At 36.7% G+C, this 14,636-nt stretch overlaps 1 protein-coding gene across 1 annotated transcript; it reads left to right on the forward strand.

The window, feature by feature from the left end:
* Positions 1–11,604: 11,604 nt before the first annotated feature.
* Positions 11,605–13,648, forward strand: LOC114519727 (52 kDa repressor of the inhibitor of the protein kinase-like). The gene is made up of 2 exons (XM_028539895.1): positions 11,605–12,291; positions 12,434–13,648. Exons 1-2 carry the CDS (start codon positions 11,605–11,607, stop codon positions 13,646–13,648), a joined length of 1,902 nt encoding a protein of 633 aa, XP_028395696.1.
* Positions 13,649–14,636: the final 988 nt, after the last annotated feature.

Genomic DNA, 14,636 nt, shown 5'->3' on the forward strand with positions numbered 1-14,636 from the left:
GCTCTCCTCATCAAATTTAATTTAACAGTAGCCGTTAGATGCATCTAGCTTCGAGAAATGCTTTGCTTCTGACATTTCAGACATTACTGTTTCAGCAGTTGGCATAGGAAAATGTTCTCTTTTGATGACTTAGTTAAGGTCAGAGGGATCCAGACATATGCGAAGTTTTCCATCTGCTTTTTCTACAATCACAAGGGAACTCACCCATTCGGTAGGTTAATCAATTTCTGCAATAATATCCAACTCTTTCATGCGGTCAAGTTCTACTTTAAGTTTGTCCATTAAGGCATATGGCACACGTCTTGGCGGATGTACTACGGGAGTTGCATTTTTGTCAATTTGAATATGATATTCTCCTGATAGGCATCCTATCTCTCCAAATACCTCTTGACTTGGCATGAAATTTGCATCGTCACAGTTAAGAATCTCTACTCTTTTTATCAAAGCAAGCCGCTGACATGTCTCCAAACCTATTATGGACGGTGAATTTGTGGGAACAACAAACATCTGAGCTGGAATGTTTGATTTTTCCTTTCTTACAGGTTGACGACACACTTTCCAATAACAGGAATTTCATTTCCATCATATGCCATTAGCTTCTCTTTCGCTGCATGAAGTTTCAGTAGCGTAGCCAGCCGATTTGTCCCGCTATGCTAATATTTTAGTGTTCACTGACTGTGAAAACAATAGATTTCTAAAGACATGAATAATTATAATAACTCGAAATTTACATAGCGGGACAAAATCGTCAGGCTGGCTACGCCACTGTGAAGTTTTGGTCTCTTTTGAAGAGTATGATAGATCTTTTGTGGAATTATGTTTACCTGAGACCCTGTGTCAAGTTTGTATAATATGCTAGTACCGGATGTAAGAATTGGCATTGTCCATGGCGTAGTTACATCATTTTCATTTTCGTCGACTGTGCCTACGAAAAACTCAGTTCGTTCATAACCTAATGGCTGTTCTTGCTCGATATTACTGCATTTGCATGTCATTTAAAGAAATGAGAAGAACATTAAAATGATCGGTATTTCAATACCGCTGAAAGAACTACAATAGCGCTGATTGAAAATCAATTGTAGTAGTGCGAAAGTTCAACAACAACACCTTATTATATATTCCGTAAAGTGAATATCAATAGAACGAAACGAAGAACAATTGCATTAACTTAAACAACAACAGCGATAAATCAAACGACATTTAGGGTAAAAAAATACTCATTTACACAAAGTTCTCTCATCTGCGTTCTAATATGTATACATAAATTACAAACAAAAGATAGCTATAAAGGCACAGATGAGAAGACGTTGTTCACTTCAAAACGTTGAATTTCAAAAACAAATTCTGATAGCAGCTGCTGAACGAAATGTCCACTTCCTAACCATTGCGAAATGTACACAGCATGGGGCAGACTTATGCATGCAGACCTACTTGAAAGAGAACACATCTAGGGATAAAACATATTGTACATACTGATATTGCTGTTGTGTGAACAGACAAATATGATAGAATGGGAATTCTAATATTTACTTTCTACACCTTTACATTAATGAATATTTCTCTATGCTAAATGTTGTTTGATTTATTGCTATTGTTGTTGCGAAAATGTTAATGATCAATAAGTTAACGCAATTGTTCTGCGTTTATTTCGTTCTATTGATTTTCACTTTACGGAATATATAATAAGGCTGTGTTGTTGAACTTTCGCACTAATACAATTGATGTTAAATTAGCGTTATTGTAGTTCTTTCAGCGGTATTGAAATACCAATCATTTTAATGTTCTTCTCTTTTCTTTTGATGACATGCAAATGCTGTACTAACCGATTTTGATTGACAAACTGCAGCAAAATGGTTCCACCTCCGACAGTTGTTGCACATTTTGCCGTATGCTGGACATCTTCCTCTTTGATGCACGTTTCCACAATACTTGCAACTTCTTGTTTGATCAACACTTCTAGGCATTTCGTAACGCTCTTGTCTAGGCCTCTGAGACATTGGGTTTCTCGAGTCACGTGACTCTCATCGTTGAGAATTATTAATAGAATCCACGTTGCCAACAATCGGGCTTGCCATTTCCTTAACTTGTTTCTTGGTCGCTTCGCTTGCCTGACAAATTGATATTGCTTTGTCCAAGCTTAAATCAGTCTCTCTTAGTAATCGTTCTCGTGCCTTAACGTCTTGTATCCCTGCCAAAATTCTATCTCTGATCAGACTTTCTTTCAAGGTGCCGAATTCGCAATGACGGCTTCGTAATTTCAATTCTTTGACATATTCGTCAATAGTTTGTCCGCTTATTTGATTGTATGTAAAGAACTTAAAACGTGTGTAGGGCAAATTCTTTCTTGGGTTGAAATATTCATCAAACTTGGCTAGTACAGGATTTAATTTCATATCATCTCCTTCCGTAGCGAATGTAAACCTATAATAAACGACGCGTGCTTTCTCACTAATTGTCAGTAGCGTAGCCAGCCTGTCAATTTGTTCCGCTATGCTAATATTTTCGTGTTCACTGACTGTGAAAACAATAGGTTTCTAAAGACATTAATTAATAATCATAATAACTCGAAATTTACATAGCGCGACAAAATCGTCAGGCTGGCTACGCCACTGCCAATTGTTGTTAAAAGCCGTAATGTCTTGACATCCTGTCCTTTCTCGTCGGATTCTGTCGCTGTTAAATGAAACTTAAATTCTTTTTTCTTTTTTCCATCTTTCCCAGTTCTCGCTTAGGTTTCCTTCAAAACTCAACTCTTTTGGTGGGCTAAATTTGCTCATTTTGAGTGTCTATTTAAACTCCTGACGCCATGTAAAGTGGTGAGCCTCAAGTGCCTTTTTATTCACCCCTACATTATAGTTAATATGTCACTCAAATATTAATAATAACGCCACGTCAGCAAATCAACAACTCATTACACTTTCGATCGTTATGTCTTCTAATGTTTAATTCAGATTTTTAATAAAAAAACGTTAAAGAATAATCAGACAAATATAATCTTTGACATACATGAATTTCAAGCCTGGGACCTAGCGTCACTATAGCGGACAACATGCGTAATTCCTGCATTGAAACAACGGCGGTCTCGAGGACACCGCAGGAATTGGTGTTAAAGACTTTTCAACCCGAAAATCTTATCGCTGGTGCACAATTGTGCATTTCTGTACCGCTATCAAAGGGAAACATTTTGAATCCTAAAAAAGTTGAATTTTTCTTCTGAATACGCATCATGCAATTTTTTGACAGCTCATCATACACATCTGACAGCTGTGAAATGGCCATTTTGAGGCTTAAAGTGTACACAAGGTTATTAATTAAGACGATTCGTTTTTACCGGGTGCAAGCTTCAAATCTTTTATGCAAGACATATTTTCTTCAATATTTATAAATCTTTTTTCTCACCAAGTTCGAAATCTATACCAATTTCCGCGGTGTCGGTCTCGGGCCAACAAAATAGACTGTTTCCCTCGGCGTCAGTAAATAAGTGTATGTTTAATAATACCGGCCAGTAGTAACAATGAACGCATGGCTTCATGTAAAATTCATGAAAACTACCGGTTGCTAAAATTAATGAAGAAAAAGGATATACCTGCACGTATATAAATGCGTAAGCGCTGCTTGCTATCGGCACCTATATAACAAAATTAGTATTTTTTTATTTGTGAGTATTAATGATGTTTAGGTTATTTTTTTAAAAAAACGAGAAAGTAATTGTAGCTATTTATTTTTCTAGAAGATGAAGAACGAAAAGACGAAATTGAAAATCGTGAGGAGAAAAATTTCTTCGAAGAAACTTTCCTTAATTCTGAATACAAGATTAAAAAAGACGTTCATGAAAAGCTTCAAAGGTATATATTGTACCATAATTCTTAAAAACAGATATTTTTATGTGCGTTGTTTTTTTGTCAATGAGTAACTCTTATTTTTGTCAATCCTTGTTTCATATTTTTGAAAAAAATATGTTTCTTTCTTGCCACAACTGAGTCATTCATTGCCGTATATGTATTTATGCGCTCACAGATTTATTTGTTTATTCATTTCAACAGATTTTTGTGGCTACAAGGAGCCTATGGAGTAATTAGCCCTAACAAGAGATTTCCGCATCCTCGTTTTTATTTAACAGTGAAAAGAGGAAAAAAGAAGTCTGAAGTTTTGAACGAAATAAACAATGAGTTTGAATGTGACCTGAAGAAATACGTTAAACTTTATCGCGAACCTGAAGAAAAACCGAAGTTTAAATATGTATCAAAACCCACATCTGGAGGAAGCATTGTTGCTGTCAATAAATCGAAAACAGAAAATCCACTACGACTAGAAAATGAAGACGAAATTGAAGCCGAAATCGAAGAAGCAGAAGCAAGAAAAGCCTCAGGAACCTTGACTATGTTTTGTGCCAAAAGTGGTGGTAAACATTACGCGCTTACCTGTTTTCATGTCTGTTTTCTCACAGACGAACTTATTTTTAATGAAACCTTCAATTTGGAGAGGTATCTGACTCTACGCCATTGTTTTGAGAGTCATAAACAATATGCTAAGAACCAACTCGAGTTTCGTTATAAGAAAAAAACAGTTGTTGATTCTTCGGATGAAAATGAAAACGCTGTTGAACCTGAGGACTATGTCCAGCTTGGAAAGATGTCCGAATGTAAATTTCAAAGTGACTGTGATATTATGTCTATAGAAGTAGGTGAAGGTGTTGAGGTTGACTGCCGAATGATGGATATAGGAAATCCAAATTGGGAGAGAATTTGGGAAGAACTTAACAGGAGAGCAAGTTCTGAAACAGTCAGAGTGGAGAAAGTTGGCTGCAAACAGAGTGAGAACAAAGGCTGGCTTTATCAATGCAATTTTTGCTACAGATACCAAGAAAGTATTTTGTTCTATGATGCAGTTGTTGTCCGTGGAGATTCTGGCACATTTCTAAAGGATGGTGATTCGGGGGCGCTTGTTTGCTTTATAGATAAGAATAACAAGAAACAAGCGTTCGCTTATGGTGTTTGCGAGGTAGATCAACTAAATGTGGAAGAAATGAGCTCTGATGAAGAAAGCGATGATTGCAGTGTGCCAAGCACTTTTAAAAGGCATGCGAGCGAGATTGATGAAAGCGATTCCGATGGTGACTTCGTCGAATTTAGTGAAAATGGACCATTCTCCATTTGTTTAAAACTTAATACAGCTTTGGAAAACCTAGGCCTTTTAGATGTTGGATGTTATGAGGAATGCGGTGTCCCGTCAATTACTAACCATCTGGAAAAATGTTCAGTGGAAAAAGAAGACATTTCACCGAAGGGTTTGTGAAATAATCGTAATTTAATGATAATTGGTGGCCATATTGAAACGTCATTGTTCCCATGGCAACAGCTTCTATAATTGGCCAATCAATATTTTCTTTTTTCGAACATGGTGCTCAATACGTTAAAGCTAATTTTAATCTATAGTTTACAATGTTGGTGCTTAATTCTGCATCATCAAACCTGCACTTAAAAAATTCTCAAAACCCTAGGGAGCCACCTTAAAAACGAGCACAATTTTTTTACTAAATGCCACAGAATCATAATAATTATAAGGAGAATGCAGTTTTTGTTTACTTTCGGCAGTGAAATCGTGGCCTAAAGAGGCCAGATTTAACTCGTAAAAATACGCGATGTTCGATCCTTATATCTTCCAATAATCAATTCCGATTTTATTAAAAACGTTCAGATAAATATAATCTTTGACATACCTGAATTCCAAACATGGGGCTAACGGACAACATACGAATTCCTGCAATAAAAAGTTACCAATGAACAAGTTATTATCCAAAATAATATTATTTTCTTTATAATACAACTTCATGTGTCAAACTAGCCTGCAAGCGCAAACAAGCGTTCAAACGATAAAATAGTTAGGGCCGCTTTCCATTGCAGCGTTTTGGAAAGCAGCCCTAAGTAATTTGTCATAACATTGTAAAAGCCCCTGAAAAATATTTTTCGCGGGTAATCACTCAATTTTAGAGCTTTTTATTTCTTACGAATGTTATCTAGTCCGTGCGACAAACTTCTTGATGATGAATGACGGATGACGGGTGATGGATGACGGATGACGATGACGATGACGATGACGGATGACGGATGACGATGACGATGACGATGACGGATGACGATGACGATGACGATGACGATGACGACGATGACGATGACGATGACGATGACATGACGATGACGATGACGATGACGATGACGATGATGACGATGACGATGACGATGACGATGACGATGACGATGACGATGACGATGACGATGACGATGACGATGACGATGACGATGACGATGACGATGACGATGAGGTGGCACCCGCTTCTTAGTTTCTCGATCACGATACTCCCTCCAATCTTTTCAATTTTATTTTTACTAGTGTGGCCAGACGATTTTTGCCTATTTTAGGTGTATATAGGTGTATGAAATATTCAAAGCCATATGATTACACGTTGTTTTTCCTTTTAGAAAACTGTAAGGAACAAGAGAGTGTTGAAATTTTCGAAAAATTGAATAAAGACTTCTACCATTCTAAATCCAACGATGGAAAAAAGAAACTTGAAAAATTCCCAAGGTAATTTTTCATGTAAAACGCGATAATTGATATGATTTATAAATTCTATAGAATTCTATTTTTAAAATGCAGAATTCGCCAGGGTTTGGTTGACAGAACATTTTTGTTGTAAATCTACCCAAACGCCCGGCAAAAGTTCAAGAGATAGATAATATTTATTCGTCTTCACGTTTTGTGCTAAACAAAATTAAAAACCCCATCATGCACCGAGCCACCGGCCTACTTACAAATAAAACTAGGAAAAAGACCAGCGTTATGATAATGCAGTGCCTTGATACCAGACGAGGTCCAGGTTCTGGTTCAGGCTGTGTTAACAACTTTTCGATAAATTCGGCTCGTATTACTTAATGCCTTAGCGCGTCGGGTGATATTAAGGCGTATTTAACAATATTTTGGACGAATTTGAACAATAATATGTAAAACAGAAAACAAAACATGGTTTGCTCGCTTTTATGTAGTGCTGAGATAATTACTGGATTGTATGCATGTTTTATTGCATACGCATGGGTATAGCTTTGTCGCATATTAATTCATGCATAGTAAGGCATTCCTTTGGTAGGGAATGTCCGCCTTCTCAGCGTATATCAATCTTTGCCACACAAATTAACACATACAAGAGAGAGAGAGAGAGAGAGAGAGAGTTACGTACATCGATGAGGAATTAAAACGGAGAGCTTTAGCACTGATTAGACAGTCGGGAATAAAAGACATTAGAACATGTTTTATTAATGGCCCTTCATTGTCGAAAGCCTTACCCACACGTAGAGACAAATTGCTTTGTAAAAAGGATTTCGAAACTTGTAAGATGGGGACCAAACAAGATTGTTGTTCGGCCTAAAGCGTTATATATAAGATTTCTTGTTTATACTGTCACGCTGTATATAGGGGAAACTGGCTGAGCTATGCGTAGGGACCAGGATTAAGAAACATCTAACTATGAAAAAGCAAACGGTATTATACGCATTTACAAACACATAATAATGATTCCAGGGAGGGTTCACCCATCACCTGGAGAATACTACATTACAATATCCAATATTATAATGAACGCAAAATTTTAGAAGCTTTTGAAATTAAAAATAGTAAGCATAGTTTAATGAATGGTTGTATTGGCAGGTTTATTGATATATAGCATTTGTAATGAGATGGACTGCAATATAAAAGAGAACGGTGTATGGCTTGAACTTTTAATAAACTGATGAAGCTGTAAATAGCGAAACGTTTTTAATTATTCTAATAAAATTTTTATGTCCGCAGAAGTTGAAGTCTCTTTTGAAATAGTATTGTGATTGTATATTGTGATTGTATATTGTGATTATATATATATATATATATATATATATATATATATATATATATATATATATATATATATATATATATATGTATATATATATATATATATATATATATATATATATATATATATATATATATATATATATATATATATATATATGAATAGAACAATTTTCACGAATATGTTTAACATGTGAATTCCTAAAAAAATTCCTATTATACACGTTTCATAGAATGAAAGAAGATAAAACGGATCAAGAGAACAAAGAAGAAACGTGTGGGGCGAAAAAGAGAATTGGTCTTTGGGATGTCTTAACAAATTCCTGCATCAACTTTGAAAGTTTAAAAGATTTAATCGAAAATGGAGCTGATGTAAACAGTACTAATAATTTCGGTAAAACTGTGCTCTTTGTTGCTGCAAGATCTGGTGTTGTAGAGGTCACAAAATATTTAGTAGAACACGGTGCTGATGTTAATTGGAAAGATAATTTTGGCTTGACACCTCTCAGCCATGCTATACAATCTTACTCATTGGAAATTGTCAAATATTTAGTGGAACATGGTGCTGACGTCGCTTGGAAAGACACAAACGACAGACCCCTTCTCTTCTATGCTGTACAATACGACTCACCAGATATTTTCAAATATTTAGTGGAACAAGGTGGTGATGTAAATTGGGCTGATCATAATGGAAATCCACTTTCTTATTATGCTGTAAAATATCGGTCGTTAAATACTGTTAAATATTTAATGGAACAAGGTCTTGATGCGAATTGGAAAGACTGTAACGGGAAACCACTTCTCTACTATGCTGCAGAATATGATTCATTAGACATTCTCAAATATTTAGTGGAAAAACATGGGGTTGATGTCAATTGGAAAGATGATAACGGTAGAACACTTTTGAACTATGCTGAAGAGTGTCTTTCATCCCAGATTGTTGAATATTTATTGAAACTTGGTGGTAAAGATAAAGGTAATTTCTTGATGTTGATTTTTATAACCACTGACCTATACTACATATAGATATCTAGTATAGGTCAGTGTTACTAACATGCCAATTTTATTCTAATTTGCTTTGAATGAGTTCTTCATAACAACATTACTATCGTTTTCATGACGTTTGAACGTTCAAACGTCATGAAATGGATATACAACATGGCGGGCGGGCGGTCAGCTTGAACGTAGCTCTGATCTAAACAGAGGTAATATTCGTAATGACTGCGATTTTAATAAGATAAATGTCTACATCAAATCCAAACGAGTTATTTATGATGGAGAGCGAATCAAATGGTGCGACGATTACGAATCCTTGCAAGAATTTGTTGATACGGTTTTTTGTCAACAAGGGAAATGGCGGCCTTCTGGAGGCAATGCAAAAAGGTTCGACGCCTCTACTTCAAACCTCGTGGTGATATGGTACCCGGGGAAACTAAATACCATAACCTTGTAAGGAACCCAGGGTATATTAGCCAAGAAATATTTAATCGATCAAAATGTTTCTCCTCAAAGTGTATATGAAGACCATACAAAGTCGCACGAAACGCGCTGTAGTCGCTGTAGTCGACGACAATACAGATAACGTTATGCTTCAGATGGAAATAATTAAAAGTTGACTCGATGCAATGCATTCATTACAAGATTCCCTTCAAGAGGAATCCCTGTCCTTTACAGTATCGCATTTAAGTAACGAAATGAAGCTATTACAACTTGATTTCGAGGAAGAAAAGCTGAAAAATGCGAAATTAGAACTTGAAATCAAACACCTTCGCGAAGAAATTTGCATAATCAAATCTCTATACAATGCCACGACACGCTCCACTGAACTTACTAAATCAAAGCATGGACAGGACAGTATTGAAAACACACCTCATAGTGTTGATTTAACAAGTGAATCACGTAATGATACAGAAGCCGGAATTGGGTTGGTAGATCAGACTGATAAACAAATTCATGATTACCGTACTAAGCAATACACTAAATATAATTTAGAATTAGAGGAGCAAACTGCAAACCCAATACGAACGGACAATTAATATAGAAACAGAGAATGACGAAGCTGGAGTGATGATGGTAGAAGATATCGATAAACAAATTAACGACTATCGAAGCAAGCAGCAAAATAAATATCACCTGCTAACTAAGGACCAACAGCAACCTAAGCAGATCGCCACTACAGGCCCACCACAGAGAACTACAGAGATGAAGAATGGCGGATATGATTTCCCTTTAAAAGCCAACAGTTTCTGCCCATTCCTCAAACGTCGCGGTCGGTGTCTAAAAGGTAATCGTTGTGATTTCAAGCACCCTAAAAAAGTTCAAACTCGTAAACACAATATGCCCTTTTCACCAAAAAGAGGATTCTACACGAAGAAGAACACCGATCAAATACATGATGGTCATTTTTTACTCGACGACCGACCCCAAAAGAGAGCTCGGAAACCATGGAAACAAAATTTAATACCTTTATGGCCACACCAACCGAGATACCATCTCTCCCTACAACCACCGGTGGGAACTCTTGTCTAAACTCCCAGAACGCATCTGATTGTCATGATAAAATTATTAGCAAGATTCCTGTCCGAATTACTACCCGATGTAATACAAAAAAATACTTCGAATGCCAACAATTCAAGAAATACTTCAAATTTGGTTAAAATACGCACGATCGAGAACTTTAAACCCAATCGTAATTTACCTAATATTTTGAGTCAAAATGCTCGATCAATTTTGAAGAAAACTGATGAACTTTCGCATGTTATCGACCATAGAAAAACTGACATTGTGATCATTTCAGAAACGTGGTTATCCAATGACGTACAGGGCCGTACGCAGCGGGGGGGCAGGGGGGGCAGCTGCCCCCCTTATGGGAAAGCCAACTTGCAATTTCTAAAATGTAGTAGATTTTGTAATTGCATTCACGCAAACGTTAGGAAACAAGGCTCAATTCAAAAAATATTCGATATATATATATTGAGTTCAGTGGAATGTCCACCACTGTCCATAACTGTCCATAACTAGGTACCAGGCTGTAATCGGTAAACACAAAGACCGCCATTTTGAATTATTCATATACTTATAAACTTATGAATTATGGAACCAAGTGCTAAAAAACTACGTCAAACAACTCTTCAATTTCAACCAGTCACTGCTATAAACTTAAACAGGTACGAATCATTGTTTTTTTTTCGTGCACTAATATTTTTCTATGCTAAATAATGATTATTTAGCAAAAATGAGACCCTAATTTTGTTATGATTTTGCAAATATTATTTGTTGATTTTGTTCTAGTTTCGAAGCGGAAATTTCCAGGCCAACACCTGATAATGATATCAGTCTGCCTTTGTGTTCTACTAAGGAACAAAAACAAACTGCAACATCGGTTGTTCATGATATCAATGACCCTTCCTTTTATATTTCAAAAAAGCTTTCTGATGACGATAAACTATCTTTTTTGACATCCAAGTTCCTTTTGCCCGAATGTTTTCAGTATCCTGTTACAGCAGGTAGGAGGTTTAACTCGTCTTGGTTACAAGACAGACCGTGGTTACGGTATAGCATTGTAAAGGACAAAGCATTCTGCGCATACTGTATTTGCTTTGGGGGAGAGAAAATAACTTTTCAAGAAGTTCATCTACTTTACATGTCTCTCCATTTGTGTCATGTGGATTTGGAAATTGGAAGAAAGCGACCGGGAAAAATAGCTACATCAATAATCACATGTTAAGTGAAGCCCATAAAGCTGCAGAAGAAATGGTCTACTATTTTCTAAGCACCCGTCAACCTGGAACAGATATTGCAGCAAAACTTTCTAAACAAATATCTGAGCAACAAGTTCGCTCAAAAATGGGGTTATTATCTATTATTGACACAATTATCAGATTGGGAATGCGAGGAATAGCCTTAAGAGGAAATTGGATTAAGAAAAGGGGTGAGGAAAATGGCAATTTGATTTTTTTTCTGAACTGGAAATCAGAATTTGACAAAACTTTGAAAGATCATTTGCAATATTCTCCAAGGAATGCAAAATTTACATCTCCTCGCATCCAAAATGAAATCATTTCAATATGCGAGTCCATAATTCGAGAGAAAATAATTGCCAAAATACAGACGTATTGGAGTTTAATGGCAGATGAAACAACAGATGTTTCCTCAACCGAGCAAATGAGTATATGTATACGATTTGTAAATAGCAAATTGGAAGTATGCGAAGAGTTCTTGGGCTTTGTCAAGTTAACAAAGATGGACGCACAGTCCGTCTATGATGTTTTGATTCCAACATTGGAAGGATGGGGACTGGATCTGACTGCTCTTGTTGGACAAGGATATGATGGTGCATCCGTGATGAGTGGGAGCAAAAATGGTCTGCACAAAAAAGTGACTGATCACTATCCAAATGCAGTTTATGTACATTGCCGTTCTCATGTGCTGAATCTAGCACTTGCGGGCGCTTGCACAGGCATTGATTCCATTCGGGATTTGTTCGACAATGTAGGGAAAATTACACGTTTTTTAGGAGATGGCGCAAAAAGAAAGCATATATTTGTAGAGATTGCAGCCAACTGGGGTTGATGACGAATTAACAGCTTTATTGACTGAAGCTGATGAGGAAGATGAGAATAAAGAAGACGAAGATGAAAACGATAAGGAAAATCAAGGACAGGTGAACGACGAGGAAAGTAGCAACGATGAAGAACAAAAAAGCGATGAAGATGGAAGCAGTATTCAGGATCATGGCTTTAACAAGTCGAAAAAGGCAATTTTAAGAGGAACAAAGACAAAAACTGTACCAAAACTTTGTCCTACAAGATGGAGTTCCAGGGTGGAAACACTTTCAGCACTGTTAGCTAAATATTCTTCTGTACTTAAAACACTCGAACAGATTGCAGACCAAAGTAATGGGGAACCAAGGGGCAACGCTAATGCATATATACGCTTAATGGAATCTCCTCAATTCATCGTGGCTCTCGTTGTAGTACAATCCATTTTAGGATTTACAGCAGAAGTCACCAAAATATTGCAAGCAAAAGAATGCAATCTTGGAGAAGCATACGCAGAAGTAAACAGGGCAAAAGAATGTATAAGAACTGCACGAGCAGATGATTCTTGGAATAAAGTATGGGAAAGAATTCAGACTGTGGGAAACGCTGTTGAAGTTGAAATTACAAAGCCACGTACTGCAAGAAATCAGCGCCATCGCGCAAATTCTGGTAACGCAAATCAAACTTGTGAAGATTATTACAGAATTAATGTCTACTATCCCTTCATCGATCGGGTTGTTGAGGAGATTGAGACAAGATTTGCTTTTGAGCACAAGGGATTGTTAGCTGCCCAAACACTTGTACCAGTCTATCTGAAGACTCTAACTGTTGCAAAATTGGACGATATAAAAGAGTTCTTTGGAAAGTTTCTTACTTTTACCCAGCTAAGTGGTTTTGATACGGAAATTGTACGATGGAAACAGAAATTCGTCGATGTTCCTTTGAAAGAGAAACCAAAGAATGCGTGTGATGCTATAACAAAGTGTGATGCTGCATTCTATCCAGCAATTAGTAAGATCCTAACAATTTTCTTGACAGTTCCTGTTGGAAGTGTGTGTTGTGAAAGGTCATTTTCAGCACTTAGGCGCCTTAAGTTATGGACACGAGCGTCAATGGGTGAAGAACGCTTAAGTGGACTTGCCATGCTTATGATTAATCAAGATTCTTCGAATATTCCAACCGCAGACGATGTTTACGCACGAAAAGCAAAATGGCGCATATAATGTCGTGATGATGATTCACCAACAAGACGTACAATGACAATTTTGTTTGGCCCAATCATGAACTCTAAATACTGTGCTTTTACAGCACTTCTTTATATTTGGGTACCGTATTTAAAAATCTGTGTGGGATACACTGATTATATGTTAATTAAAACTCTATGACGTAATATTCTATTGTATACCAATAACCAATCTAGTCAGCAGGATGATGCTTTAAATTCCCGGACGTCGATTATTGTTATTCTAATTCTAAAATATTATTATGAATATGTCGTGAGTGGAACTTCACTGCCCCCCCAGCTCAAAAATCCTGCGTACGGCCCTGATGACGTACCAGATGAAGCTGTGCACCTTCCTGGATTACCACAATTCAATGTGTTTAGGAATGATAGAGGATATGGTAGAGGTGGCGGCGTAGCCTTTTTTATAAAAGACTCTATCCCAACAAAAGTTCGATATGATCTTTCTAACGTGCATCATGAATGTTTATGGATCGTAATTCGCCCTAAATGGCTACCACAAACAATGTCAAAGATAGCATTAGCATGTGTATATCTTCCTCCATCGTTAAACTCCGATGAAATTGACAAATTATATGACTATTTTTGTCATTGCTATGACACCCTAACTTCGGAAAGTCCAAGTATAGCGATAATCGTCTCTGGGGACTTTAACCCAACAGGAAATGGCTTTAAAGAAAGAATAATTAGGAAGCAATGCCAATTAAAACAACTAGTTAAAGATCCTACACGAGGGAATGCAACACTAGACCTTGTATTTACCAACATACATCAATCTTATGAGAAGCCAACTGTTTTAGCCCCACTTAGAAATTCCGATCATTGCATGATTGAATTGAAGTCTAAAGACTATATCCCCAAAGGTAATCAAATTAGAAAAGTCACCTGTCGCCCAATCCAGAAGTCTAGTGTTCATCTGTTTCATGAACTCATAACTCGACAAAGTTGGTCTTCGGTGTACGACTCGT

This window comes from Dendronephthya gigantea, unplaced genomic scaffold (genome assembly GCF_004324835.1).
Source record: "Dendronephthya gigantea isolate DGI-Jeju-01 unplaced genomic scaffold, DenGig_1.0 000014F, whole genome shotgun sequence".
Lineage (NCBI taxonomy): Eukaryota > Metazoa > Cnidaria > Anthozoa > Malacalcyonacea > Nephtheidae > Dendronephthya > Dendronephthya gigantea.

Excerpts from the sequence above, each read along its gene's own strand:
- LOC114519727 (XM_028539895.1), top strand. The coding sequence starts at position 11,605 with ATGTTAAGTGAAGCCCATAAAGCTGCAGAAGAAATGGTCTACTATTTT. Across the intron at positions 12,292-12,433 it reads ACTATCCAAATGCAGTTTAT|AGATTGCAGCCAACTGGGGT; the intron begins GTACATTGCCGT and ends ATATATTTGTAG.